The 27,733-nt window shown below is 47.7% G+C and overlaps 2 protein-coding genes and 1 long non-coding RNA gene across 12 annotated transcripts in view; 1 reads left to right on the forward strand and 2 right to left on the reverse strand.

Annotated features, from left to right (window-relative positions):
• Positions 1–773: 773 nt before the first annotated feature.
• The window catches only part of LOC140661685 (uncharacterized), a 54,467-nt gene continuing 27,507 nt past the window's right edge, over positions 774–27,733 (reverse strand). Inside the window, exons 10-16 of one of the 10 annotated variants that reach the window (XM_072884224.1) lie at positions 24,640–24,845; positions 21,888–21,955; positions 21,418–21,582; positions 19,656–19,740; positions 3,463–3,599; positions 1,540–1,666; positions 774–1,088 (exon numbers count right to left, since the gene is read on the reverse strand). In XM_072884224.1, the coding sequence (XP_072740325.1) occupies positions 820–1,088; positions 1,540–1,666; positions 3,463–3,599; positions 19,656–19,740; positions 21,418–21,582; positions 21,888–21,955; positions 24,640–24,845 (1,057 nt within the window). In that variant the 3' untranslated portion in view covers positions 774–819. Of the gene's footprint in view, positions 1,089–1,539; positions 1,667–3,462; positions 3,600–11,630; positions 18,302–18,762; positions 19,043–19,095; positions 19,477–19,616; positions 19,741–21,417; positions 21,583–21,887; positions 21,956–24,639; positions 24,846–27,733 lie in introns of those variants that run through there. The other 9 variants (XM_072884225.1, XR_012045836.1, XM_072884233.1 and 6 more) reach the window with 9 other exon arrangements.
• FNDC10 (fibronectin type III domain containing 10) lies at positions 6,781–10,566 on the reverse strand. The gene has a single exon (XM_072884247.1). It carries the CDS (start codon positions 10,259–10,261, stop codon positions 9,557–9,559), a length of 705 nt encoding a protein of 234 aa, XP_072740348.1. The 5' UTR covers positions 10,262–10,566; the 3' UTR covers positions 6,781–9,556.
• Positions 14,467–26,989, forward strand: LOC140661691 (uncharacterized). The gene is made up of 3 exons (XR_012045841.1): positions 14,467–15,050; positions 16,318–16,430; positions 26,759–26,989. It is a non-coding gene; the product is annotated as an uncharacterized lncRNA (long non-coding RNA).

Genomic DNA, 27,733 nt, shown 5'->3' on the forward strand with positions numbered 1-27,733 from the left:
TACCTTTAATATTATTGTATGCTGGAATTAACAACTCAAAACACAAAGCTTGCAAAAATGAGATTACTGCGGGCAGAAGATTTTAGGACATATAAATTCCAAAAGCAAGAACCAAAATAACCATCTCCTGCTGCGTTTATCCCAGGAAAATTTTTATTGCAATAGAACAGAAATCTGGGACACAAAGACCCAAGATAATTACACATTAGTCCTAGTACTCACATGCCTTTGCTTGCTCTTAAAAAGTACACCTAGAGAAACAAGGTCCAACAAAGGATATGTGAGCAAAGTACCTCCACACCTATGTGGGGAAATGAAAAAAATGACAAAATTCATAACCTGAAAATTCAGAGACAGCAGGAATACAGTGATTTAAAGGAAGGAGAAGATAACAGGCCATAAGACAAAATAACCAGCTGAATAGATCTCGGGTATTTTTCTCATATGGAGCCAGAGCTACAAAAGATAGTCCATCTACAGGCATGTTTTCACACAGATCTTGCAGCTACATTATAGAATAAAAGGAAATATGGAAAATAAGACAAAGACTAATGACAGATAAAATCACACCAAAAATGGAACATGAAGGAGGCAAAAAGGAAGATAATATCTTAAACTGGTGCAGAGATGAGGAAACAAATTTTATTATTGGTGAAAAAGTATTCTGTCGTTTTGGGTGTCTGAAAAGCATAAATAAAATCTATAGAAGGAGTTAGGAAATAAATATACAAAAAGAGACATTAAACACAGGAACAAAAAACCCAATTGTTTTGCCAGAAGAGAAAAAAGACCTCATTGCAACACCAGCTCCAGCCAGTCTCAAACACTAATGCCTCCCGGTCTCCCAAAGGGAGAGAGGTACAAAACTACATCCAGTCTAACACCTCGCTCCTCCAGGCAGCGAGGGACTCGGGGACAACAGGGAACGCGGGTCTGCATGCCAGGCCCTACCTTCAGAGAAGTGCCACTGTCCAGGGTCCTTCTCCCCCATTCCCTGGGACTGGCATCGTTGGCCTCGTAACCAGCCTCCAGATTCTTCTCGATCATTGCTTGCAGTTTCTCCAAAGCCTTCCTCGTCTTGCTCACTTCTGCATGGCAGAGCGGAGAACCGGGAGCAAGAGAAATGCAGGAGACAAGATCAGGACATTGAAGAAACAACTCTATTCCCCAGCCCAGCTGAACTTCACCTAGCGAGGCAGAACTCTCCCTGCCCAGCCAGTGCGTGGCCTGGCACTCGAGCTCCGAGGCCCGTCCAGGACCCTCCCCTTTCCACTTCTCGGGGGGTCTTTAGGCTCCTCTTAAGGCCCCCCACCAGGATGAGAGACCCACCAAAAAGCCCACCCAGTGAAAGCCCAGCTCCACACTCTCCCCGGGCAACCATTCCACGGTGCCATTCAGAATGCATCTGAGGAAAAAAACAGAGGCCAATGGCGGGCAGGCAATGTTCACCCAGCCCTGCTCCAGAGACCATGGTCTGGTGGAGCTCCTGCCAGGGCATCCCCTCCGGCCTGCCAGATGGGCCGGTCCTCCTGCCCTTACCGGCCGGTGCTGCAGGAGCAGCAGCCTCCTCCAACGGTGTGTCTGCACAGAAGGCTTGAGGCTTGCCGGAGAGGTTCGGATGGGCTGGAGGCCAGCGTGTGAGGCCTGGGGCTCTGAGCACTGAAGGCTGGGTAGGGGCCAAGCAACGCACACGGGAGAGTCTCACCCAGCGCTTACACAGGGGGCTCACTTTGCAAGAGGGCTTGGAAAAGTGGCCTCTCCTCAAGAGACTGAAGGAGTTGTCTCGGCCCCTGCACTACAGGGAGCCCATGGTGCTCAGGACAACAGATGCCCGTCAGCATCTCAGAGAGGCAGCTTGTGTGACCTTCACCCCAGCTACAGAGCTCTCGCTCGGCCAAGGCTGTCGGCAGGGCTCAGCGCTGTAAAGGCAGAGGCCCAAGCCCAGGGTAGTGGAAGGGCAGGGCTCAAGAGAGCTCCATGCCCCCCCCAAGTGGCAAGAAGACCCCCGGCATCGTGCTTAGAAGGTGCTTGGAAGGTGTGCACCCTGCGTGCCCAGCGAAAGCACCATCAAGACAAGAGGCCACTGCAGCATCAACCCACTCCCTGACTGTGGGGAGGCCAGGTGGGTCTTCCTGTATGGGCCTTTAATTAATGGGTACTCACAGTGCACTGACTGCCAGCCAGGCATGAAGCCCAGTAGGCAGAGACCTCAGCCCTGATTACGGGGAGGTCAGTCAGCTCAAAGACAGAAGTCTTGCATGCACATACAACCCTTAAAGGGAAGGTTCATGCCACGCACACTCCCTGCAGCGCTGGCATGCCAAGTGTAACATCAGTCGGCTGCAATATGCAAAGTGGGCTGACCTGCTCCTGGGTTACTGGCAGGTCACGCCTCAGTGTCTGCCAAGGGGGGTCATAAAGAGCCTGCCTTCTTCCCAGCAGCAAGGGGATGTGGTCTGTACCCACAGAAATGCCCTTTGAGGGGAACACAGGAGGATCCTTTGGTTCGTGTGCACAATGTTTCTTGTTCTCTGCTTCCGTGAAGAGTCAAAAGACAATACTGCAGTAATTTGAAACAAAACCATGCAAAAACACAATCCCCACGCTTGAGTCACCCCCATACATACCAACACGCACACAAGACAGCTTCCCAGAAGAGAAAAAAAAACCCTCATTGCAGCACCAGCTCCAGCCAGTCTCAAACACTAATGCCTCCTGTTCTCCCAGAGGGAGAGAGGTACAAAACTACATCCAGCCTCCCGCGAGGTGGCCACTACTTTGACCCTACAGGTCTTCACAGCTCCTTGCCAGGTGCAGCACATGGCATGCACCGAGGCCGTGAAGCCTTGGGCCATGCACCTGAGGTACAGGTGGGCCCTGCAGAAATAACTGCCCCCCAGGCATGAAGCCCCGCAGGCAGACACCTCGACCCCAATTACAGAGCAGGCGCTTGGCCCAAGGTACCACCGAGGCCACAGAGAAACAGGCAGCCAGGCCACAGGGCAGGCACCTGACTTACAGTGAGCCCTGCTGAAACGCTGGCCTGAAGCCCCGCGGGCAGACACCTCGACCGCGATTATGGAGCAGGCTCTCACCTCAGGGTACCGAGGGCCTGGAAACAGGTAGCTCATGGCTTCCACCCTGGTGACAGGGGAGCCACGCTACGCAGGCTGGCATTGCATGGCATAGTGCCACTGGTGCAGAGACCGGGACCCCATTTACTGGGCGGTCCCATGGCTCAGGCCTCTAAACAGCTCCCTTTCCCCAAGAAGACGGATGGCAGCACGGTGACTTCCACCCTCCTTACAGGGTCGTCACTCTCAGTGGCCACAAAGAGCTGTAGCATGGCAAGACACCAACCAAGCAGAAACCACAGCCCTCATTTACAGGGAGGCCTCGCTCCTCCAGGCAGCGAGGGACTCGGGGACAACAGGGAACGCGGGTCTGCATGCCAGGCCCTACCTTCAGAGAAGTGCCATTGTCCAGGGTCCTTCTCCCCCATTCCCTGGGACTGGCATCATTGGCCTCGTAACCAGCCTCCAGATTCTTCTCGCTCATTGCTTGCAGTTTCTCCAAAGCCTTCCTCGTCTTGCTCACTTCTGCATGGCAGAGCGGAGAACCGGGAGCAAGAGAAATGCAGGAGACAAGATCAGGACATCGAAGAAACAACTCTATTCCCCAGCCCAGCTGAACTTCACCTAGTGAGGCAGGACTCTCTCTGCCCAGGAAGGGGTGCTTTCTCTCTCCTCAGTGCTTCCTAAAAATATTTTCTGCCCTCCCATTAATAGTTTTTTCCCTCTGCACTTTCTGAGAAATTCTTTCCCCACTATCACCTCAGCACTTCCTGAGAAAAGCTTTTCCTCTCTCTCCCCTGAGCACTTCCCATAAATCTTTCACCTCTTTCCCTTCAGTTCTTCCCAGCTAATTCTTTCCTCCCTTCCCTTGTGCTTTGCACAAAAGCCTTTTCCCTCCAGTGCTTTCCACAGAAAGGTTTTCCCCACTACCCCCCTGACATTTCCCTACAAAACGTCTCCTCTCTCCTCATCCAGCGCTTCCTGACAAACCGTTTCTCTCTCCCTCCCCTCAGCACTTCCAGCGGAGCCTTCTCCCGCCTTTCAGCACCTCCAGCACCTGCTCACACAACCCCTCGCTCTCCTCTCAGCACCTTGCAAAAAGCCTCGCCCTGCCCCAGCGCGTCCTGGTAAAACCTCTCCCCCCTCTTCTCTTGCATTTCCCATTTAAAAAAACCCTTTCCTCCTTATTCCCTCGACTTTCCCGACAAAATCTTTCCCTCTCCCTCCCCTCAGCCCTTATGGCAAACCGTTCCCCTCTCCTCAGGTCTTCCCGCCTCACGGCTCGCCCCGGCGCGTGAAGATGAAGCCCCTCTGCCACCCGGCCTTTCCCGCCTAAACGCGTCCCCTCTCTCTCCTCAGCGCTTCCCGAGAAAAGCCTTTCCCCCTCCCTGTCTTTAGCGCCTGCCTCCCTCCCGGCAGAATGGTGTTTTTGTTCTTTTTCTTCGCTGCTCTTCAGCATAGGCCACCCATGTTTCTCCCCTCTGCACTCCCCACTGAAACCTGTCTATCTTTCTGCTCAGCCCTTTCTGCAAAACCTCTTGCCCCGGGTCTCCTCTCAGCCATGCTTGCTATATCTGCCCCGCTGGCTGCAATGCCCGCTCTTTTGTTACTTCTTGTTCTGCAAATGCCGTTGCCTGCAAATCATCTGGTAGTTCTGGGATATCTGGCTAGTGAATGAATTATCTGAATGTGTATGTCTACTTTTACAAAGGGTCTATGGGTCAATGCCCAGAGATCTCCTCTGGAAAAGTCTTCCACCAAAATCACTTTTGGAGGGGTTTTCTTGGCACATTGTATAAATACTGTACCGCACCGTGTCATCATTTCCATCTCGGCAAAGCAGGCTGAAAATACTGCCAGTGAATTTTAAATGACAAGCCAAACATTGTGGCATGAAAATTTCTGCATCAAAAAACATTCTTTCAGGTGAAAACAGAAAAAGGGGTTTGGGCATTTTTTTCCCAGATGAGATCAGGCAATGTGCAAAGACCGGAGATGCAGTGACCAGATCTATGATGAAGCAATACCAGTCAGGGTATATTTGCTCAGGCTAAAACTGCAGAAGACCCCATCCAAGCATCACTGCTATAATTACTAAGCCTTTAACAGGAATGTGACACAGTTAACTGTTATCTGCCACTTTTTCTCCTTTCAGCCCACTCTTCCTAGCCTTTCTTTTGGAACATACTGGTGAAACAGAGCAGCAGTTTGCAGTCTTGTAAGACTACAACTCCAGGTCTCCATGGAAGCAAAATACCAGCTTTCATTTGCACCTCCAAATAAAGCCAAGCAGCCCTTCCTTTTATGTACCACAAAAAATACCGTAATGGAATTAAGAGAGATTCTTTGCCTGAGGCACAGACTGTTTCCTCCAGAAGATTCAAAGTTGGGGTCAGGCTGAGCTTGAGCTGCTTACGTTTAAGCAGTTTTTTTCCTCACATTTAGCACAAGGCAAGGAAAAAAAGCTTGTTAATGAGCATATCACTCTCCATTTTAACTCCCGCAGAAATGGATATGGCTTGATATTTGTACTGGAAATTACCAGATAAATGCAGGACCATATACCACCTAAGAGTGTACCATAGATTAACAATCCATAGATTTTTAATACGCAGATACTTGTGTAGTAATACAGAGAATGTGTAGTTGCCTTAGAAGCTATTTCCACTTTTTCCCAAAGCATTAAGTACACAACAGCCAGCTTCTTGGCAGTTATAAATCAGCATACTGACACTTCTTTACTGCTGCCTGCACAGGCCAGGTTTGATTATAACTCTACAAGGTACTCTGCATGTTTTGGGAATTGCTGCAAATACTGGATAAAGCTTTCTCTAACTGTGCAGTCTCACAAAGGCTTGTGGGAGTCAAATTAATATCAAGTATATGTACATGTAATTTTCCCCATTATTGCCAAAAAGAAATGTCTGTACTCATGATGGATAAAATTTCTATACTCTTGATGGAGGAAAAAAACCACAGTTATCAATGGGTCAGCAGATGTTTTGCTCAATGTCACATACAATGAAATAGGGAATACTCTGATTTTCTTTTCCAGACACCAAGATGCGTCCAATTAAAACTTAATCCACTGAAAATGAATGAGAAACTATAAGATATTCTTTCCCACATCACATTTATAATGCATGGAAAGGAAAAAACTGATAAAAATAATCCTTTAGAGGATTACAGAATTTCCTCCATCAGGATTTACATTCTTGTTCTACATATTTTGCTCTTGCTTGTCTATCCTCTGCCCAGCATGCTGTTGCAATGCAATCCACAGAGACAGATGCATGAAGATGTGAGATGACTACAAAGAACGTCTCTATAGTATCTACTAGGTGCTGTTTTAGCAGGTAACCGTATCCTATCAATACCTGCAGAGGTGTCTTACTGAAGATAGTCACATGCAGAACTGTAAATAAACTTTGGTGCTCAGTTTCCTCAGACTTACATCAGTGTTACCACAATGAACAGTGCTGGCTGCACACAAAATGAAGTAGCTCGAATTGGTAAACAAAGATGGATTTAGAAGCTTAGGGCAGCTCATTCAAAAGTCAACTAGGGATCATTTATATTCAAAACCAAAGACACCTGGCTACCTTAATTAATGGTTTTGGCTCAGTGAGTTTCCATACAAGATTTCACATCTGGCTTCCTGCATCTGAAAGACTGAAGTGATTATCTTGAGTGTTGCGCCTCTTTCCCCCCTGCTGTTGGGCATGTAGATCATGAGCTCCTTGTACTAGGTGCTGTGACCTCCTGCTTGGTAAGAATATTTTTAGACTGCACCAGATGATCTGTCTAGCCCAAGCCTTTTTTTACAGTTATGGACAGTACCATGATCAAGTTCAGGCAGCAGAACGGCTTGCCCAGAGAGGTTGTGCAGTCTCTGTCCCCAGAGGTTTTCAAGGCAGCACTGGATACAGCCCTGAGTAACCTGGTCTGATCTCACAGCTGACCCTGCTTTGAACAGGAGGCTGAGCTAGATGACCTCCAGAGGTCCCTTCCAACCCAAATGACCCTGGGATCCTATAGTCTAAACCTCTAGTGAACAAAAATCAAGTACTCAGAGCATAAATCTCTCTTCATTTTCCCATTAATGTTGTCATAATTTTACAGTAGGCAACGGAGTATCGTTATGACCAGTCTTTGGGCAGATTTGCTCACTTTGAGTCAAACAAGATCTTGAACCATTAAATATTTGTGATGTTTTCATTTCTTTTCATTATTCTCTTAATTTATTAAGGTCAACACCAAGGTGGTACAAGGCTCATTATTTATACATTTAAATTTCACATCTGGCAATTCACGACAAGATGAAGAACAAAACAGTAACACTGGTTGACAGAAGCTGACAGAGATATACAAAATCAGTGCCACTCTAATAGTCCAGTGCAGAACTGGCTACAGAAAAGACTGACTTGAAACCTTTAAAAGACTTGTGACCCAAATTTACTCTGTGTTTAAATTCACTGAACGAAACCACTAGATGCAATTTGTCTTAATGTTCTTAAAAACGGATTGCCTTTTCTTCGAGCAGTCAGTCTCCTTAGGGATAAAAAAAGAAAAATTATGACATCGTCCTTCAATATCAATGAATGACACCATCTTTCTGTTACCGCGATGCTAGATACTGTCAGGCTGCTTAAATCAAGCACATAGGCGAGTTAATAAAAAGAGAACACTGTTAAATTTAGAGTCAGCTGCATGTGAGAAAGAAAACAAATCAGGAATAACAAACACGCAAAAGATATTTCTGCCTGGTGAAATATAGACCTTCAGTTTCTCAGCCACTCACGAATTATTGAAGGGATTATGATTAGTACAAATACTGCACTTTATTAAGGATTCCGTATGCTTTCTATATTTACCCTCTACTAGCAAGTGTATACTTCACAAACTACTTTCACAAAGAAAAGCGTACGGGCTATTCGCCAGTGATGAACATTTACACCAACAGATCACATGTGAAACGGAAGTATTTTAATAGCAATACCCCTTTACAGAAGAGCTGTTCCCCTACTTTTGCTTTAGGTGCTCCGTTTAAGTGATACAAAGTCATTTTCTGTTACAGCAGTCAACTACACACAAACAACACTAAATAAAAACTAGCTCACTAAATAAACACCTCTCAGATGGTAACTGACTCTATTTTGTGTATATTTTAAAGTTCAAGTAATCATCAGCCCAAGTTTGGTTTTTTGAAAAAACAAACAACCGAACAAACAAACCAACGACCACTAGTTTCAGAGACAAAAACACTAGGGGAGATACAGTTGTCCATGAAGACTACAAGAACAGATATACCAATAAAACGGGACAAATTCTCAGCACTAAGGCACAATAGAATTAATACTAGAATATGGCTAAAACCTTACTTACTACAGCATTGAGTGAGCAGTTAACAAGGAGTGTTCCTACGCTCAAAACACTCGGCTACAACATTAGTGAGTTCTGTGTTTAAGACGCTTTTACCTTAGTGTAGCTGCACACAGCATTCCTAAAAGATGGGATTTCAGAGGGTAGTGATGGCGCTCATTTACATCGCACTGATTTTATAATTAAGGATCGGTTCATACTTGCACAACAAAATGGAACTGTCATACTAAATTTGTCCCTTTAGCATGGATCTTTGTGGAAACTACCGATACGACAGTTCTAAAGGGAGAAAAGCAGGTTTAGCCGGTGTAGGATGTTGACGGTCACTCGAGCTGACCAGAAAACCCCTGTTGCTTTGGACAGTGGCCAGTCTAGGTCCCAGAATTCGTGAACAGCATAAGGCACGATACAAAACCCACGTAAGTCACGAGATTTAGGTGGGCTTTGGATCAAAGACACACTTAGCTATGGGTTTTGTGGTTCCACCGGTCTGTTCTCCCACGGACTTCAAACAACATTCCCCCTCAGGAAAAAATTCAAGCACACGTCTAGAGCAAGGGGATTTAGGCATAGGCTTAAAACAAGGGTGTTCTGGAGAGTCTTCTCAAACAAGCCCTCTGTAAGATCTGTTGCTTGCTTTTAAAACAGACATTTTTCTGGCACTTGTGGACCTTTGCCATTATTTACTTTTAATCCACTGAGATCCCGTGAGTTCAGTAACCGCGTATGGCTCAGGCTGAAAAGCCACCCTAAGAGGAAGAAGAGCTGAGGAATACTAAAAAAAATATCCTGTTCCAAATACTGAGGAAAACCCAAATCCGGGAAGTTTGGGAAAGGCAAACCCACGACACCCAACGCTTCAAACGAGGCCCTGGGCAAAACCGCTGCGAGAACAGTTTGGAAAACCTCTCCTCCTCCCCTGAAAGAGCGAGAAGGACGGCGTCGGGCGCGCTGCAAGAAGCGGGCCGGCAAGGGACCGGGACCGCCGCCGCCGGCAGACGCGGCAGCCCGGGCCGGGCGCCGGGGCGGGGTCCCGCGCAGCGCGGCGCGGCGCGGCCCGGCCCGGCCCCGCTCGGCTCCCGCGGGCGCAGCGCCGAAGGCTAGGCGCGGCGGGGGGCGGCGGCGCCCGCGGCCCCGGCGAGGGCCGGGCTCATGAGGTTCTCGGTGATGTAGGCCACCAGGAGGCAGATGAAGACGAGCATGACGCAGATGGAGCCCCCCACGGCCGTCATGGCGACGACGATGTCCCGCATGGCGGCCGGCTCCACGCGGAACTCCACGCACTGAGCGGGCGGCGCGGGGCGCGGCGGCGCGTAGCGCGGCTGCAGGCAGAGGCGGTAGCGCACGCTGCCGTGCGCCTCGGGCAGCAGGTAGTCGCGGCAGGCGGCGCCCAGCTCCACGCTGTCGCAGGGGAAGCGCGTGTAGGTGCCGTCCCAGGAGCAGTTGAGCGCGAAGCCGCGGAGGCCGGCGGCGGGGCGCGGCGGCCCCCACTGCAGCAGCACGCTGCCGTTGCGCAGCACGTTGGCCACCAGCGCGCCGCCCGGCGAGCGGTGGGCGCGGCAGGCCCGCGCCGCGCACTGGAAGCCGCGGGCCGGCGTGCGGAAGCAGAGCCGCCCGCCCGCCGCGCCCTCGGCCCCCACCTTGTAGGGGCACCACGGCTGCTCCTCCGCCGCCGCCGCCGCCGCCGCCGCCTCGGCCCCGGCGCCGGCTCGCCGCGGCGAGGCGGGCGGCGCCGGCCCCCTCAGGGCGGGCGCGGGCGCCCCGAAGCAGAGCAGGGCGAGGAAGGGCGGCAGCAGGCTGGGCATGCCGGCCGCCGCGGCATGGAGCCGAGCCGCGGTGCCGGCGGAGGGCTGCGGCGCCCCGTGCGCCGGTTATAAACGCGGGCTCCGCAGCCGCTCCGCCGGCCGCCAATGGAGAGGCGGCTCCGCCGTTAACTCTCGCTGGGCTGCGGAGCACCCGCCGCGCTGGGCAGCGCCCGCAGGACGCGCGCCCGCTCCGGGCCGGCGGCGGGCGGCCCCGGCCCCGCCGTGCCCGGCCTGCTGGCTGCCCGCGGCCCCCGGCGGACGGACCTCGGGTGCCCCGAGCGCTGCGCCCCCCGGTGAGGGCCGGCACGGGCTTGGCCCGGCCTCCCCCTCCTCCCCCCCCCCCGGGCTCCGGGGACCCGTCCGGCGTCGCTCTGCTTCGCTCGCCGCGGCTCCTGGGTGCTCCGCGCAGGCCCCCGGGCGAGCCGCGTCCCCAAGGGATGAGTGCTCACAGATGCCGGACATGGGTGGTCGGGAGGGGGCCTCTGCCACCGCGGTCTCGCAACCAGCAGAGACTTGGTGCAGGTTGTGGAAAGTTACAGAGCTGCCCCTCAGCTGGAGCAGACCTCCTTCAAAGACATGGGGGGGTTACGTGGATTTTTTTTCATAGTTATGGCTGCAGACCTGGGCTGCTTTAACCCCTTAGGACTGGAAATTCTGAGAAACTTGGCAAGGATGTACTACGGGGAGAAAGATGAGTCCCCCAGAAGGTCAGCTGATAGCAGTGATAAAGCTGTAGGGCTTCAGCGCACACTTTGTGAGACCAAAGGAAAGAGATACTCCTCTTACTCCTGTCTTCTAACACAAGCCCTTTTCCCCTCTCTGCAGCAGGACCAACCCACAACCCATCCATTTAATCTAGAGCCAGCTGTTTGTTTTGCAGCCCCGAAGGGGGCTGAAGAAGACAGAGCAGTGCTCCCTCCTAGCATTACACCATAATGCCTTGAAAGATTTACACTAAAGCGTAGACTATAAACAAAAGATCTCTAATGAAACAATCGTAAAAATACATACTTAACCTAAGCAACGTTCAAAGATTCTTTGAACAGTTAAATTGGTAAAAGCTGCTTTAAGTCCTGTCACTTCTGAGTTGCAGATTTCATTCCACAAGAAACTGGGGTTGTTTTTTTTTTTGTTTGTGTTTTGATCAGGTTTTTCATAGTGTCCTGTTCCAGTTTTTATAGCTGAACATAAGCATTTGTCTATATCTAACTGATAAAGTAGAACAATTACCACGTTAGATGGTTAAAAACCCCAGAAATGTGCCTAAACACATTGGTGTAGTTTTTCTTCACTGTGTTACCTAGTTGGAAATACAAGATCTACAGATTACTACATAAGTTTTCTTTAAAAGTGTTTATTGTCTTATATAAGTTTAAAATATAACAAAAATAAGATTCTGAAGCCTGTTTTTATTTCATAGCCTAAACAAAACCCAAACCATACACCTTGGACTCCATCGAAGGTGTGACTTGAATATATACAAAGTGTAATTTGCAACAATGTGGAACTTGTTTAAATAGTTTTGTTTTCCAGATGCACTGAACATGAACATGACCAAATGGTCTCATACCAGGACACCTCTTCCTGTCTGAAAGATGTACCTTTTTAAAGTACGTGGTTTCTTAAGGAAATCTTTAAACATAATTTAAGAATACCAAGTATTATCTCATAAGTTATTTCCACATCTAGTTTTTAACCAAATTTAATGTTGGGGGGGAGGGTGTCTGCTAGCCTATAGCACTTTGCTAGAAATCTCTTGATACCAAGCGGTATCAACAGGAATCAATGAAAAAAATAGGATCAGCATAGAAAAGGATGCTAAAGTTGTAGTAATGGCTGCTCTCCTCGGAAAACACTTGGTTATTACAGAACAATAGGAGGTGCTGTGCTGCTGAAGGCACTTCTTGGTGGCTGAGGAAAACTTACCTGGGGAAGTTCCAGCTAGGATGCAAAACTGAAGATCTGACAGCCCTTCCTGAGAAATGTGTGGGTGTCCAGGAGATGGCTGGAGCCAAACTAAGCAAGTTCTGCCTCCTTAAACTTTGTGCAGTTCTCCTAACTACTATTAAGAGCAGATTGCACTCCAGAGCTATTATTGTTTCTGTGATCAGGGAAGAGATCTGATGCCAGCCTCCGATGTTGCTTATGATTTGCAATGCACACTGAGTTCTTCTGTTGAGAGATCCAACAGAAGGGTCTGGCATTTGGTACAGGAAAGGAAAATGGTTGGCACAGCAGCGAAGACACCTGATTGCATGCACCACATCACTTAGCTCTGGACTCATTCCATACTTGCATTTGAAGTTGTAGAAGAGGGGAAAAACAAGCTAACCAGAGATACTTCATTTCATGGAAAGCTGTGGAAGCCTCCTCAAATGTCTTTCCCAGAATGACTGCCAAAATGACCAGGAATTGGAATAGATAATCATATTCTTCCCTTTGGGTTTGAGTCCTGAACCTCTGACTCATGCCAGGCAGTAGTACGTATACCTGCACATTGACTTCCATTTAGCCATTTACATATTGTGATCAGAATAACTGGTTCTGTGATTACAGGCTGGAACAAGTTTGTTGTTGAACAGAAGAGTGAACTGACCTAAATGATCGTGAAAGCTGTTGGTTACATCCTTGTGCCATCACTGTCAACCTCAGACCTTTTGGCTTACAGGTGTACCCTTGCACTGGAGACCCACAGTCTTCTTTATAACAAGACATCTGGATAAACACATATTCCTTTGATTTCCAGATTTTCTTCAGGCACATGAACATAAGGATACAGAACACCCCAACCCCCGTCAGCGATACTTAAGCCTACCTCATCTTTTCCACGTGTATTGATATTCTCTAACGCTAAAGCAGCACAGAGTTCAGCCAAATTGGCAGGCTTCATTCCAGAGGTGGTCAAGTGTAGAATGGCACTAAGAGAGATGCGGGTTGAGGTGAAGAGACCTACATTATTGCAAGGTGCAAAGAAGCAATGAGCACTGCAGGATGTTCATTCCCTGGCAGGCCTGTACTCCATCAGTCTAGGTTAGATTCATATTTAATCCCCAGGTTTTACAACAGCCAGTCTCACTCAAACTATATAGAACATGAACGACAGTCATCCTTAGAAACAACTGTTACTCTTTAGCAAGTCAGATACATAATTAGAAATGAGAGGACATTCTTGGTTTGGGGGTATGCAGACAGTTCACGCCTACAGTATGCAAGGGTTTAGGGCATTTTCTCCTCCAACTAGTTCAGATGTCTTAGAGAAAACATCTCATTAAACTCCTATTAGAGTGTCACATTTTAACCCCTGAAAAGTGCCATGTAAATGAATGAGCCTAATAATCCTAAACTGGTTTCCAAGTAAGTGTATTACAGAGAAGTAGGCTTCATTAAGCAGATTTCATTTAACTAATCGATAGGCATGTGTTTTCCTCATCCATGCCTTTATTTGTAAGGGCGCAGAAAGTACTATTCTCATCATCTGGCTAAAGATATGGAGATGTGGCCAAACCACTTAATACTTTGACATCATGTGAACCCTGGATTAGACTTCTGTAAACAAATATATTTCCAACATCATCTTGCTGGAGTCCAAAGGAGAATACAGAGCAACCCATCAAAAAATTTGTAACAGCACTACAGGTTAACTACACCTTATCCTACGCTGCGTCCTTTGGCCTTGCACTATGTCTCTAAGCGAAAGACAATTATTTATTCTATGTCAAAAAGACATGCAAAAACACATGCTTTGGCTTGGTCAGCCTGCCAGCACTGGCTTCATATGAATACTTTGTCTCATTGCTTGCTCTCTTAGTAATCCAGCTGTTTCCTAAGACCTTCTTCTGTGGCCCAGTCTGCAATAAAACTCAGCCTGGACTTCTCACATATATTACTTCAACAGTTCGCCACTTGGGCAAAACACTTATTTGCTTTAAGCAGTGAACCCCCAGGCAGCATATCAAAATCAGTAACATCCCATATTGCTTTACAGGCCTTCAGGCAGACCCAACACCACAGGTTTTCTGCTTTTCTAGTTCTCCTCCACTGGGTTTATTGTCTCCTGTTTCCTCTGTTACAGGAAACACCGAACTAGTATTAAAATGAGGGCAACTTGCTATGGGCCAGACAGGGAAGCACTAACCACCCACAGCTAACAATTTATGCAACACTGCACTAATTTTAGTCTCGGATATAGCCAGGGCAGACGATCCCTAGAGCAGAGATGCTTAGCTCTCAGCTAAGGGCAGCGTGCGACATATGGTTGCTAAAGCATTCTCCTAGCAGGGAGCTTTACATTTAGGGCTGAGTTGCTACAGTTCCCTCCAAGTCATAACTTTGAGGATTACTCATCCTAGACATGCAAAAGCAGAGAATTTGCCTCCTAATTGAGATAGCTCCTGCAGTCTCTCTGAATCAGCATGCAGTCTCACCCCCACTGGCGTTCTATTTCCAGCACTTTATTCACTTCCAGTAAGGTCTGAACCTACGTACTCTGACAGTCACAGGCTAAGAGAAGCATGGAAGAGGAGTGAATGAAATTCAGCAGGTACCTGCACTACGTATCTCACTGGGGCAGCTTGGGTACGCAGGTTTGAAGCTCATGCCACAGACTGCGTTGGTCATTGATCCTGCATTGAACTGTGAAATGATGACATCTTACCAGCCCAGCCGAGAACTGGAGGCATTTTTGATCAGGATGCATCTGAACCAGTAACTGCAACTCCAGCTGATCTATTCTGAGTGTGCTATTTATAGCAGACAGTGGAGGCTGAGAAGTATTGCATCATACAGCAAGGTTGGTAATATACAGCACTAACACGGCATTAACCATTTCAAGTCATTTTGGATATCTTACACCCCTTTCGAGTTTTGCAGTGAGCTCCTTGGTGGGCTACGTGAGCCGCTATGGCACTTGGCCAACAGACCTTTCCCTAGACTCCCTGGAACAGGCTCTGGCTGCTGTTCTGCCTCTGGCACCTTTGCTTATTCTGCCCACAAAGATACCAAGTAGGATAATTATAGAGCCCCTAGAACAGCATTTGTCTTCTCTGGAGATCTGTGCGCACACTGAGGCCTGGATACCTCTACACTTAAAGCAGGCTAGTCTAGGGAGCGATACAAGATGGAAAGATCAGAAAACTATTTACAAATTGGGGTTTTGCGGAAGGTCTCAAATGAAATAGCTTAATTTAAATAGGAGGTGGACCACTCCCAGCTCCAGGAGAAAGCTGGGAGAAAAGAAAAGCAGTGTACAGAGAATGCTCCGCAGATCGAATGCTCCTTTCTAGGCCTGAGAAAGCTCATCTTAAGTGGTGGGTTGCAGCTGAACTGCTGCTGACAACAGCTCTACAGTGACTGTGGCTGGGGTGCTCTGCCTTTGACTTCAACTTAGATGAGATAAGGTGCCCGGGCATGGCTGCAGATGGAACTCTGTAGCCAGGAGCTCTCTCAGCTCATGTCCTCCCAAAAGCCAGTATCAGTATTCACCTGCGCAGAGTCCTGTATTCTCATGTGGTTTTGGAACGCGCAGTTCAAGACTGTTGCAATGAGGCTCTTCGTGGTCTCAGTGCACAAGTACATCCTCCCCAATTTCAGCAAGGAGCAGGTCTGTGAGGTCCTAACAACGTGATTCTACTGGACTCCAGAACAACCAGCAGTACCATCCAGCTGACCTGATGCTGTAGCTCTAGAAAGGGCAGCATCTGGAAGAGCAGAGTTCTTGTTGCTTCCACACAAAGCAAGCAGAGAGCCAACCACAGTAACTACTCCAGTCTACCCCAGTTTGACTTGCACAGCTGATTGGGCTGGTAAGAAACACAAGCAGAATAAAGCCAAAGAACCAGAAAGTCCTGTGACATGTTAATTTCAAGCTCCATTAGAATCAGTGGAAGAAAAAAAATCAATACTGTCTGAATGAAAAAGACAAAGCTTATTGGAAGATAAATGTTGTTTTTCCAAGTGTCTAAAAGCACTTACAAAATATGCCCCAAAACAAGGGATTAAAAAAAAAGCTTAACTAGTGCAAATAGGGAACAAAGATCTCTCCTCTGATCTTTTATCAGGTCATGACATTCAACCACAAGCTGCATTTGATGAGCGAGGTCCCAGAGGGCAGGACTTCTGACACGGTGATGGGGAAGCAGGAGGCAGCTCAGATGCATGAGTCTTGCACAAGGTAGGAGATGTGACAGCTCTGCCCTGTTCATACGCGTAAACCAGGTCCCAGGCTTTGGGATATCATGATGAAGCCCATTCTCCTTTCAGCTGCTTCCATTTTAAATTCCAAGGACTCCAGCTGACTCATTCCTTCTTTCTATCTGAGGTCAGGCAAGATGTGTTTTGGAGACTAAGTAAAGCACCACAGATTTCGATCTACTGAATCAACAGAACACTAGAAATACCCAACTTGCTGATTAAAAACCAGACCTGTCTAGAAGGAGCAAAATTTATCTTTGCTCCCTGTCAAATGTTGGGAGACTGGAAAGAAGCTGAACAGGATAGAATTGCATTAGTCGGGCTCCAAATATTCCTTCATATCTACCATCATGAATACTCTTCCTTACTATTTTTTTTCCCTCCTGTGCACCAAATTTCATCCTTAACAAGCCTTTCGTGCTTGCTTGGGAATCCTGAACAACCTAGGGAGGTGCCAAAAGCTGAGTGTATGCCAGGAAGAGAGGGAGGGAGGAGGTTATGGGTCCGAGAGGCAGCCGCGGGCTGGGATATGCTCCGATACATTCTGCCGGTAGCCTGAGGAGGGCAGAGTCGGGACAGCTCTGCTGGGATGCTGCAGCTGCATCCTGAATAGTAGTAAGGTTTGAGCAAACACACCCATCACAGAAATGGATGTCTGCTCCCATCCCGCTGCTTGCACTTGAAAACTTTAAGCAGTGGATAGTTTGGCCCTTCCCAGACTCTGTTCACGTCCCACTGGGGGCATCCACACCACCAAAACGCTACACAAAGTAAAAAGCATATCCCATCAGAGGGACTGGCAGCTGGGCCGTGAAGCGCTTCATTCACCGCTGCTGGTGACCCGCAGAGGTTACTGCAGGGTTGCGGTTTTTGTGTGGCAGCACCTGCCTCCACGCCAGAAGAGCCCGTCTTAGCTCAGACCAGCCCACATCTCCAGGAACCCAGGGTGCAGCAGCAATGTCAAGACAAGATGCACAGCATTAGGTGGGGAGGCTCCAAGCCCAGCAGGACAGTCACAGCTCAAAGCCAAGGAAAGGAGAACTCTACAGGGTTCTACTGAGTCACTGGGAAGGGTCTCTGCACCAGAAGAGGACCCAGTCATTCATATACACGCATGCACAGACGCACACACATACGCTGGCTGGCACATGGTCATTTCTGTTGGTGCTCATGGTTAGCTATCACCCTTGCATTACTCCAGACAAAAAGCAGGCTAAGTTCCTCTCCACCTTACTCTGATGGGAGCAAAGGATGTTTTAAAGAAACACTATTGAGCAAAATATTTTATGAAGGCAGATTCCTTTGTATTAGCAATCAGTCGAGTAAGTCCAGGGACCAGTTCAGGCACCCCTCCGCTGCCCAGGGGGTTAAAAAAAAATAAGAAAAACTCTCCAGCTTGGGAGGGGATAGGGAAAACAAGAGGGTGAAGAACACAATAAATCAAAAAGTGCTTCTATGAAGCAGCAGGATAAAATCATTCCTACAGTCTGAGAGCACTTCCATGCTATTGACGGAGAGGCAGCAATGGCCCCACACGCGTAGATGTAACGCACATCTGCAAGCACCCTGCTCAGTGCCTGTGAAGACAGTTACCTCCTCCTGCCTTTGTTCTGGGCAGTGTTTAATACAGGAGCCAGTTCCCAGGAGGAGTTCCCATCCCCTCATTCCTAGCGTATTCCATTTTCCTTCAGCATCTTTCAGTAGTAGTCATCCTTCTTGCCATCAGCTCCCTGTATGCCTGCATGGTCTTTCTGGTCTTGGACAAGTTCCAGGTCATCATTGTCATCCACCTCACCTCCATGATCCTCCTGGGTGCAGAGGGAACAGCCAGGAAGGAAAAATCAGCAAGGCCTGGAAAAGGAGACCCTAACTAGCAGCGCACCATGCTGCTTCTGAGTATAGCTGTTCTGCCATACCAGCCCAGCTTGGGACACTCAGGAAAACAGGGAAGAATCCATCTCTGCCAGGGACCTTTGGGTATCATTGGCAACCCGCTTAGCCAAGACACAGAGGTAAGAAGCCTGTGTCGCCGTGATCAGCCTGTTCATTTTAAGCACATTTAATATCCTGGCATTACAATGCAGTTTTAACATCTCAGCCTGTTGCCTCTGCTACACGAGTAGAAGATATCCTACATGCACCAGATTTAAAACTGCGTAATAAATCCTACCCATGATGCGCAGCAGCCAGCGCAGCCTCCATTGGCACTTTTAGGTCCAACTACGCAGTGTACAAGCCAGGTTCTACACACAGGGCAAGGATAGCTCCTGACATCACCTTTACTCTGCCCACCCCTTATTTCCCCCACCGCCTTCACTCCCAGCAGGCAGCCCAAACCCTCAATTCCTCAGCAATCACATTGAAACTGCAGAAAAAGTCAGCAGCAGCAGCCACTCACAAAGGGCAAGGAGAGGATGAACAAGACTGGAAAAGGATCCTTCATTTCTATCTACGTGAGCCAGAAGGCACCAGGGTGATCCTCTCTAGTACTCACGCTCTCAATCTTTGGTGGCCTCCAATCTTTCTCCTAGAGGAATGCCACCTTGTCACTGACTACAGCAGTCCTGGGGCTCTCAGACACAGCAATAATACCTGTTTTCAGCCAAATAGAGGAGCAGTTGCTTCCTGGCAACTGTGGCCCAACCAACACGCCACCTCCCACGCTTGCCTCAGGAGTGGGATGTCACGTTCTTTGCCACCCATACTTTTATTCGACTTGCTGGCTGTAACCCAATGACCCTTCTCAAAGCACAGGTGTAGTTCTCCCCAGCTCTTCCACAGGCACAGGCTAGACCCAGTAGGACCTGTGCAGCAGCAGACTACAGGGCTCCCAGGGAATTTCTCACCACAGGAATAAACCCAAGGTGATGCTTGGAGAAACATATATTGATCTTGCCTAGCTGCACCAGCATGGCTTATCATTCACCCCAGCTGCTGTTTGGTAAGCATCTCACAGCTCAGCTGCTGCAGATCGATGCAGAAAGAAATGAGGAGGGGAGACGGAGCATAAAGGGTACTCTGAACACCTGAAAAAGAAAAGGGAGCAGACGAGTGGGCTCCAGGTTTGTTCTGGAGACCCACCTCACTGAGCAGGCAGAGACAACACTGACATCAGTGCTCACGTCTGGCTTCCTAAAAGCTGAGTCATACTCAGCTACCAACATACCCAGGTAACAATCACACCAGAGAGGGAAAGAGGAAGAACCTTGGTGTCGTACAATTTCTTGCTCCTGATCTTCTTGATAGTCATCCATTGGCTCTTCCCTGGGCTTGGCAGGTCTGCCAGCATCCTGAAAAATACAGAGAGAGTCAGACGCTGTTGACAGTGTCCCAGTCTACGTCCATTCCCTGCCAGGGTTACAGCTCTCTTGCATTAGAGCCCCAGGTCTGGAAGACTGGGCTACAGTCAGCCTATAGATCAGAAATCAGCAGAGAGACAAGGCAACCCAGACTCCATTTGTACTTTCTCCACCCAGTCTCTCTTCCCACCTGCTGGCAGCAACTGCCCAGCTCCTTCTGCTGTGGAGAGAGAGAGAAGCCTCTCCTGCAGCAGGAAGGTGCTAGGGCCCTTGCACATGCTGCTGTTGCATCAAGTCCCAGGACTGCAGGGAATCTACAAGTTATTTAGGGTAGAGCTTTAGGGAGCACAGCCCAGCCCTATCTGAAAGTCAGGTATTTATGTCATTAATTCTTTCCGCATTTTCACTAATCTTAAGGAGGTGCTGCTCTGTTGGTGCCAGCATCTCTTTCTTGATTGATTAAATTGGCCTGGATTTCTTTTTTTTTTTTAAACCCTCACTATTAATCATGATTTTAGAGCTTGACAGATAAAACACGCCTTTTTAAAACAAGCAACACTCAGCTGCTTGTCAAAACAAGCTAACATTTCCCTGATGCAAAGTCTGGCTTCAGACAGCAAGAAGCACTTTGCAAAATAAATAGATTCCATCTGCAAGCAGGCAAGGAGGCAGAGTTCTCGCGTGTTGCCGCTGCTGCCAAGAGCCTGCTGCACACCCGTCCCAGGAACAGCAACGGCTGCTCTGACCAGACCCCGAGCATCGGCCCTTATTGTTGTCTCTGGTTTTAGTCTCTCAAGTGCTTGAAAAGATACAGCACCTCTGCAGTAATAACTGTGGAGTGAGCCGTCTCCTATTTGTTGTCTCTCCAGCCACGTAGGTGCTGCAAATGCTAGGGTTGACTTCAACAAGCAGAGAGGACAGGGCCAGAACAAGTTCTGGTACTGACCAACCCACTGGTTCTAAGAGGTTTCTCCTGCCTGCACTGGTTTCAGCTGGGATAGAGTTAATTGTCTTCATAGTAGCTAGTGTGGGGCTATGTTTTGGATTTGTGCTGGAAACAGTGTTGATAACCCAGAGATGTTTTAGTTGTTGCTAAGCAGAGCTTATACTAAATCAAGGACTTTCCAGCTTCCCCTGCTCTGCCGGGTGCACAAGAAGCTGGGAGGGGGCACAGCCAGGACAGCTGACCCCAACTGCCCAAAGGGACATTCCATACCATAGGGCATCGTGCTCAGTATAGAAACTGGGGAAGAAGGAAGGGGGGGACATTCGGAGTGATGGCGTTTGTCTTCCCAAGTCACCGTTACGCGTGATGGAGCCCTGCTGTCCTGGAGATGGCTGAACCCCTGCCTGCCCATGGGAAGGGGTGAAGGAATGCCTTGCTTTGCTTTACCTGTTAAACTGTCTTTATCTCAACCCACGAGTTTTCTCACTTTTACTCTTCTGATTCTCTCCCCCATCCTATTGTGGGGGGAGTGAGCGAGCAGCTGGGGGGGGGCTTAGTTGCCAACTGGAGTTAAACCATGACACTGCCATATCCCTGCAGTGGGATTATGGATCCATCCAGGAACATGATGTTTTCCTTTGAGTCCTTAAGCTCTCTGCCTCCCCCCATTCATAGCTGGGCATCTCTCCCTGGCCCCTGCTGGTTGCCCTCATGTCAGTCACCTTCAGTGGCTTCTCCTTAGACTCTTCTTTCACACTGGGCTCCTTGAACTTCTCCAAACCTCCCACTTTCTCTTCAAAGTCAGGTCTCTCCAGCTCAGCTTCCTCAAACTCATCTTCACCTTGGTTATTGGGATCCTGGGCAGGATCTGCAGCATCATCTGGCATCTGGACAAGAAAAGCCTCTTGTGAATACCAGGCAGGATGTCCCCTTGGGAGACAGAGGCCAAGGTCAGCCTGCCTTCACCAGCAAGCAGGAAGTGCTGGCTTGTAGCACTTCAGTCGCACCTCTCCAAGCATGTTAGCAGTTCTAAAAACAGAAACCCCAGTCTTCGTTATCCCTCTGAATCCCTCCAGAACCAAGGAGTTTGGAGTTGCATGTTATAGAAACTTCTGGGAAAGCATCGACTTAAGTGGGACAGCTGGATTCTTACTCAGAGCCAGGGTTGCATCCAGATGACAGCGTTACTTACCATTGGTTCCTGGACAACAGCCTCTTTCTGGGAATGCAAGTTCTCCTCTCTATCAATCACTCCCGCATCTGCAAGGAAAAGGGACAGTTTTCAGTGTACTCTCTCCAAAGTCAATGTCACCAGTTAAGATTCCCACTGCTGAGGAGCAGCTGTAGTAACTCTGTGCCAAGCAGGGATTTGTCTCGACCCGCCTGCAGGTTGAGGCGGGCAATGCTCTTCGTGTGTTTTCAGAGGAATGCTTCTTCAATGCCATTTGCAAGGGCTCAGGCAAAGCAGCACTATGTTCCTACAGCTGCCAAAACTGCTTCCTTGTCCCCAAGGCTGGGGCATAAGCATGTGTTGAAGCACGCCCCTAACTCACTGAATAGCACATATGATAGAGACAAAAACCAGCTCTGAATTCAGCCCCTAATCTACATTAAGATGCACCTTTCTCTCATGCCACTGCTAAGTCTGGGCAGTAGCTATAGCAGCAATCCAGCCATGCAGCCAGACCATCGCTGGGAGCCGAACTGGACCACGGCAGGTCAGCATGTCCATGCCACCTTCCCCTCCGTGGGCACATGGCTGGTGACAACATGACGTCAGAACAAAAAGCAGGATTCCTGTGTCAGGTTGGGGGACGTTCAGGACAGGAGGAGAGTACTGATGAGAGAAAAATACAGCCTTTTAAAAAATATAGCCTTTGCTTTCAACTAAGTAAAGGCCTAATCCTCACCCTGAATTGGATATGGCTCGGACACGTCCCAGCTCTGGCACTCACCACTCTGTCTGCCATCACCAAGGGCTGAGTGCTTCTCCCCAAAACGTTAAGGGAGCCTCGGAGACAGCAGCGTTCCCAACTGGACAGCAGCACAGCCAGCGCCGACCAGTCGTTACTTTGGTTGTTAATTCCAATTAGGACACAGAGGTCAAGGGCTATTGGTCTCATGCTCCCTTCTACCTGCCACGAGGCCTCTTCTTTTCAGGGTAGAATTCACTTTGATGGGAACCAATTAGTTCAGTCCCTCTAAGGGGACTTGCTGAAAATCAGGTCAGCAAAGCTTGAAGTAGCAGCTAAACATAGCTGTGGGAAAGCACAGGAATACCAAACCTCCTCTCCAAACAGGGATCTGTATGCACATTAGCTGCTACCTGACTGGTGCTGTTCTGGAAGGGAGGACTTCACCTGCACAGAGTGAACTGAGCCAATAGCCTGGGAGGAAATCACCCATCCTGGGCGACTTCAGCCTTTTGATCCACGATTCAGTTAGAACCACTGACCTTCATCTCTGCCCCATGACATCCCCCTCTGTTACAAACCCAGAGACAAAATCGGCTGCCAAGAAACCAGGCTGAGACCATCTTTATAATGTTTAGTAGGATGCAAGTCAGCACTTCAAATGAGATCCTCACAGGAGTCTCAGCTCCCAGCTTCCCTGCCTTACCGCATTCAAGACCACAGCAAAAAATTAGCTACTTGAAAAGCCCCCTACTTAGTCATTCTACCTCAGTCTAGCAACATACACAACTAGCATTAGTCATCTACATTTCAGTGTCTGTTTTTGACAAAGGTAACTAGCTGACTTCCAGATCTTACAGGTTATTTCCACATGTGCAAGAGAAATTGATGGTAGAGTGTTTGCAGCAAAGAAATCTGTTCACAAAGCGTTCACACTGTATCTCCCGGCCCCTTGAGCACAGCAGAGCATCTCTGCACAGATTCTCAGACCAGACACCTCTGCTCAAAAGCCCATTTTAGCTCTCCACTGCCTGACTGGCTTACCATAATACATTTTTGATGTCGTCTTTATTTGCTTCCAGAGGAAGTCTGCAGCTTCCCTCTTACACTCGTAGACACAGAGCTGCAATTACGTCAACCTTCCCTTCATTACTGGACCTACAGAAGTGCTGCAAGCCCCCACCCACCCACTAATTTTCTGAAAGGTCTAGTCATTTTACAGCTGTTTTCTGTTGTTTCACACAACACAAATAGTTATTTAATTGTTCCCTCATTTTGCCACTCATGTGACTACCATTACAGGCCAATTGATAAACCTCACCTGGAAAATGAGGCAAATAAAAGATTCTGCCCTTACATGCATAATCTAATGGATTATTCATTAGCTGGTTTCATGGCACGATAATGAACTTTACACCAAGTCAAATGTTTCTCCCAACCTGTTATTAGCCAAGTGAGTCAATGCACAGGGGTCTGAACAGATCCGGATCAGAAGACTGAGGAATTCTAACACACTGTTCTAAGAGCTGGCCTCCAATTGCCTAAATGCAGTTAATTACCAGACTTTAAAATAGCTGTAGGTGCCCTGTGGGCTGGCTGACAAATACAGGTAGCTGCCCTTGAATTTATTTGCTTTTAGCCCCTTAAGGACAGTTGGGAAATTTTCTGCCCCAAGTTAGAAAACCCACTTCTAAAAAAAATTAAATCAATTCCTATGGGAGAATGAGATCAAGTCTTGCAAAAAACAGTGACATTTTCCCCATCACTCCCATAGGAAAGAAAGAAGAATTGACTTAACTTACACAGATTTTGAGTCCGCTACCTTGGAAATGTGTGAGGATGCAGGACAACAGGGGACAAAAAAAAATGGAAAACTGTCCAGGCTTTTCATTTGACCAAGGACAATAAAAGCATAACAATTTTTCAAGAGTTGTAAGGTTTTCCTTTAATACAAGCAGAAAGCTCGTCTTGCTCCCCACCTTGATTAGCAATAAATTAGTACTGTACAGCATCGGATTAGGGAAACCATACCCATTTCGAGTTCCTCATCATCTGTCCTTTCCTTCTCGCCTTCCTGATCAGCTATTTGATGCTCTTCTCTCTTCTGATCAGGTGGCTGTGGGCTGCCTTTCTGCATCTCTTGCCCCGGCCTGGCATCAAAATGAAGGCTCTTTGGGTAACCGTGCGCTTGTTCTTCATCCATCTGGGCATTCACTTTGTTAACTATGTCTTTCCAGCTGCAACAAGGGTACGAAACAAAACAGAACCCCTCTGCCTCAGTGTATCAAGAGAGATTTCATAATGCTATTTCATAACGGCAAGTGGAGAAAAAACCTCCAACACAACAACAAAAGTTAAATTAGGACAAACGCAGAAGTTTGTCCAATTTAACTTTTTGGCAAAACTAGCAGATTGCATTAGTTACTGTGATATCTGCTTGAAACAGAACATTTACTATGCCACATGAGTACAAAATAAGTTATGCTTTATAAACACAATGTTGTAGAACTGCTTTAGTATTATTCCTATGATACAATAACATATCCACATAGCAATAAACTCCAATTCTAAATAGATACTTACTCATGCCTCACATATACCCAAATACACAAATCTAAGTTTTTGAAAAAAATATCAGACACAAGTCCTCTATTGGTCCAACTGAATTTAAAATGAAGATGCTACTAAAGTAAAACTGTAGAATTTTGGCCTGTAAGAAAAAACCTTTCAAAATAAACAGGAAAGCTGCAGTACAAAATTGGCAGTTTCTGTTGTCTGAATTTTTTTTAAAGCCACAAGCTCTTTACGAAGCTTTGCAATGGGCATGGATACTTTAACCAGCATCTCTTTATAAAACTCCTCCATAGCATGCATCTGTCCACTGTCCAAACCCAAACAGTGAAAATACAACTAGCTGAAAGGAAACATTCACATATCGTTTTGATTTTTTCCCATGTTCACCTAAAAAAAGTGTTTCGTTTCTTCATTCAGTGAGGGAAGCCACGTTCCAGTATGATTTACTGTGTTTCCTACCACCACCTCCCAAATGTTTTCATCCATCTACTGACCTGAAAAATCAATTAGCCATATGCAGCTCTATCTGTGAGACTGCAGGCAACCCCAGCCATAGTCAGAAATTCCTTCCTCCGTAATGGTTCCACCTCAAATACACTTCTCCTGATGTCTACATCAATATCTATGTCTGCTTCCTTCTTAACAGAAGTGCCTCAGAGGGACAAGACCTTGATATCAAGGTATATGCCAAATGCAACACATTTTTCATTAATGCTTCTCTGCCTGCAGCAATAGCACAGCTCACATGGATACCCAGCCAGAGGCTCAGCTGCAGAGTACTCAGTAGCGTAACACCATCCCACTGCATGGAAATGAACTGGAGGTCAGACAAGAAACCAAATGTCTTCGTATTAGTTTGAGTGAACCCCTGGAAAGCCCAGAAGGCAGGGCTGTCTCACAAGGAATGTTTTCTTCCCAAATATCGTTACTCAGGGACACCCTCCGGAACAAAGAAGGGACGGGACGAAATCCCAATAATAAGGGCTCTCAAAAGTGACTGAAACAAAAACTTTTAACTTAAGTTACCACCAGTTTCAAGCAGGATTACCGCTTGGTCTAGCCTGTCCCACTACACAGGCCAGCTGAGATTTACAAGTCTACTTGAGACATTTAAGTTTAACTGCTGAGAAAGGACAAGTGGCCTTAGCTTTAGCAGCTTTTTAAAACCAGCATACTACCACCACACAAAACTTTCAGTAAGAAAAATCATAACCCAGCCTTCAGCTCAGATTTCCCCATTATAAAACCATCAAAATGCAAATTGGCCATCAAGAGCTCATCTGGAATCTGCTGGTCTCAGCCACCCAATGCAACCGTTCTTGGCATTGGACGCACGGCTTCTTTTGTACTCCCCTGCAGTTTGATATTGTTCTTGGCATTGACACCTTCCGGGGAAAGTTGGTTTATGCACTCCTTATCTCAAATCTCATGCAGTGTAAATAACAGCCTCCAGATGCTCAGTAATTCCTTGATGATAGAACCAGGAAGAGAAAGGCACACCAAACATACCACGATCTCTGTCCTTGCAGAAATCATTTGCCAAACAAATCCAATATTTGCATTTTCTCTTTCACAGAGTAGCGACGGTATCCTCTCCAGGCTCTACATAGCTGAGGACAGGCCATTCTACCATCGCGACTTCAACCCTCGCCTTCAATTACACCCATACAAGTCCCTCCCTGTGAAAAGGCAGAATATCCTCTGTGCTGTTACTCTGGGTGTCCACGCAGATGTTATTTATCAAAGCAGTATGGGGAGGACATTGCCCTTTAAATAAATATGCAAAGCACAATCTCTGAGCTGGGAAGATTACAGGTTAAGTGAACAAACAAAAGTGGCGGAGAAGAATGGGTAGGATCAGGCTGAATTTAGAATGAAATCCAGAAGTCTCCTCTACAGATAAAACAAATTAAGTCTTGTTTGCTCCAGTAAACTGAGCAGATATGACCTGGACACACGCAAGGGATAAATAAGTTAAATGAGGAAGCACTATTTTCAGAGTCAGTCTTTGGATTATGGCCAGACTTTGAATTGCAGCCTCAGAAAGACATTTTCTTCCTTCTGCAAAACAGAGTGGTCTTCTGTGAGTGCTGCTGAGACAGCAAACAGTTTCTCCTGTGCCTGTACAGCATCCGGTACAACAGGATCCTGGTCCCTGACTAGACTCCCAGGTACTACAGCAACACAAGTAGCATACTGCAGGAATTATATGTTCTGTTACCTGCATGGAGCAGGTAGGTTCCTGCTGTTCCCTGAACCTCTGCCCTTGCCAAGGGACTCCCCTCCCCAGAGCTCTCCTCTCCCGTTTACCCCAAGAACAGGTCTGTGTGTGAGGATGTCCGAGATGAGCAACAGTCCCAAGCTGCAGGGAATTTTAAAACCAAGGTTTCAGCTAAGCTCAGAAGATTGTACCAGCTCCAAGTCTTTTACTGTAAACCCTGATCCTTGTATTGATGCAGTTGAATTGGTTTGGCTTCTCCAGATGAAGCTGAAGTTGATAAACTACATCTCAAGTGCAGGTATGCAGGAACATAGACAGGACGAGAGCCCG

This window comes from Ciconia boyciana, chromosome 19 (genome assembly GCF_034638445.1).
Source record: "Ciconia boyciana chromosome 19, ASM3463844v1, whole genome shotgun sequence".
In the NCBI taxonomy this organism is placed as follows: domain Eukaryota; kingdom Metazoa; phylum Chordata; class Aves; order Ciconiiformes; family Ciconiidae; genus Ciconia; species Ciconia boyciana.

What these genes read in the sequence shown, in the direction of transcription:
- FNDC10 (XM_072884247.1), bottom strand. Translation starts at nt 10,261, where the DNA reads ATGCCCAGCCTGCTGCCGCCCTTCCTCGCCCTGCTCTGCTTCGGGGCG.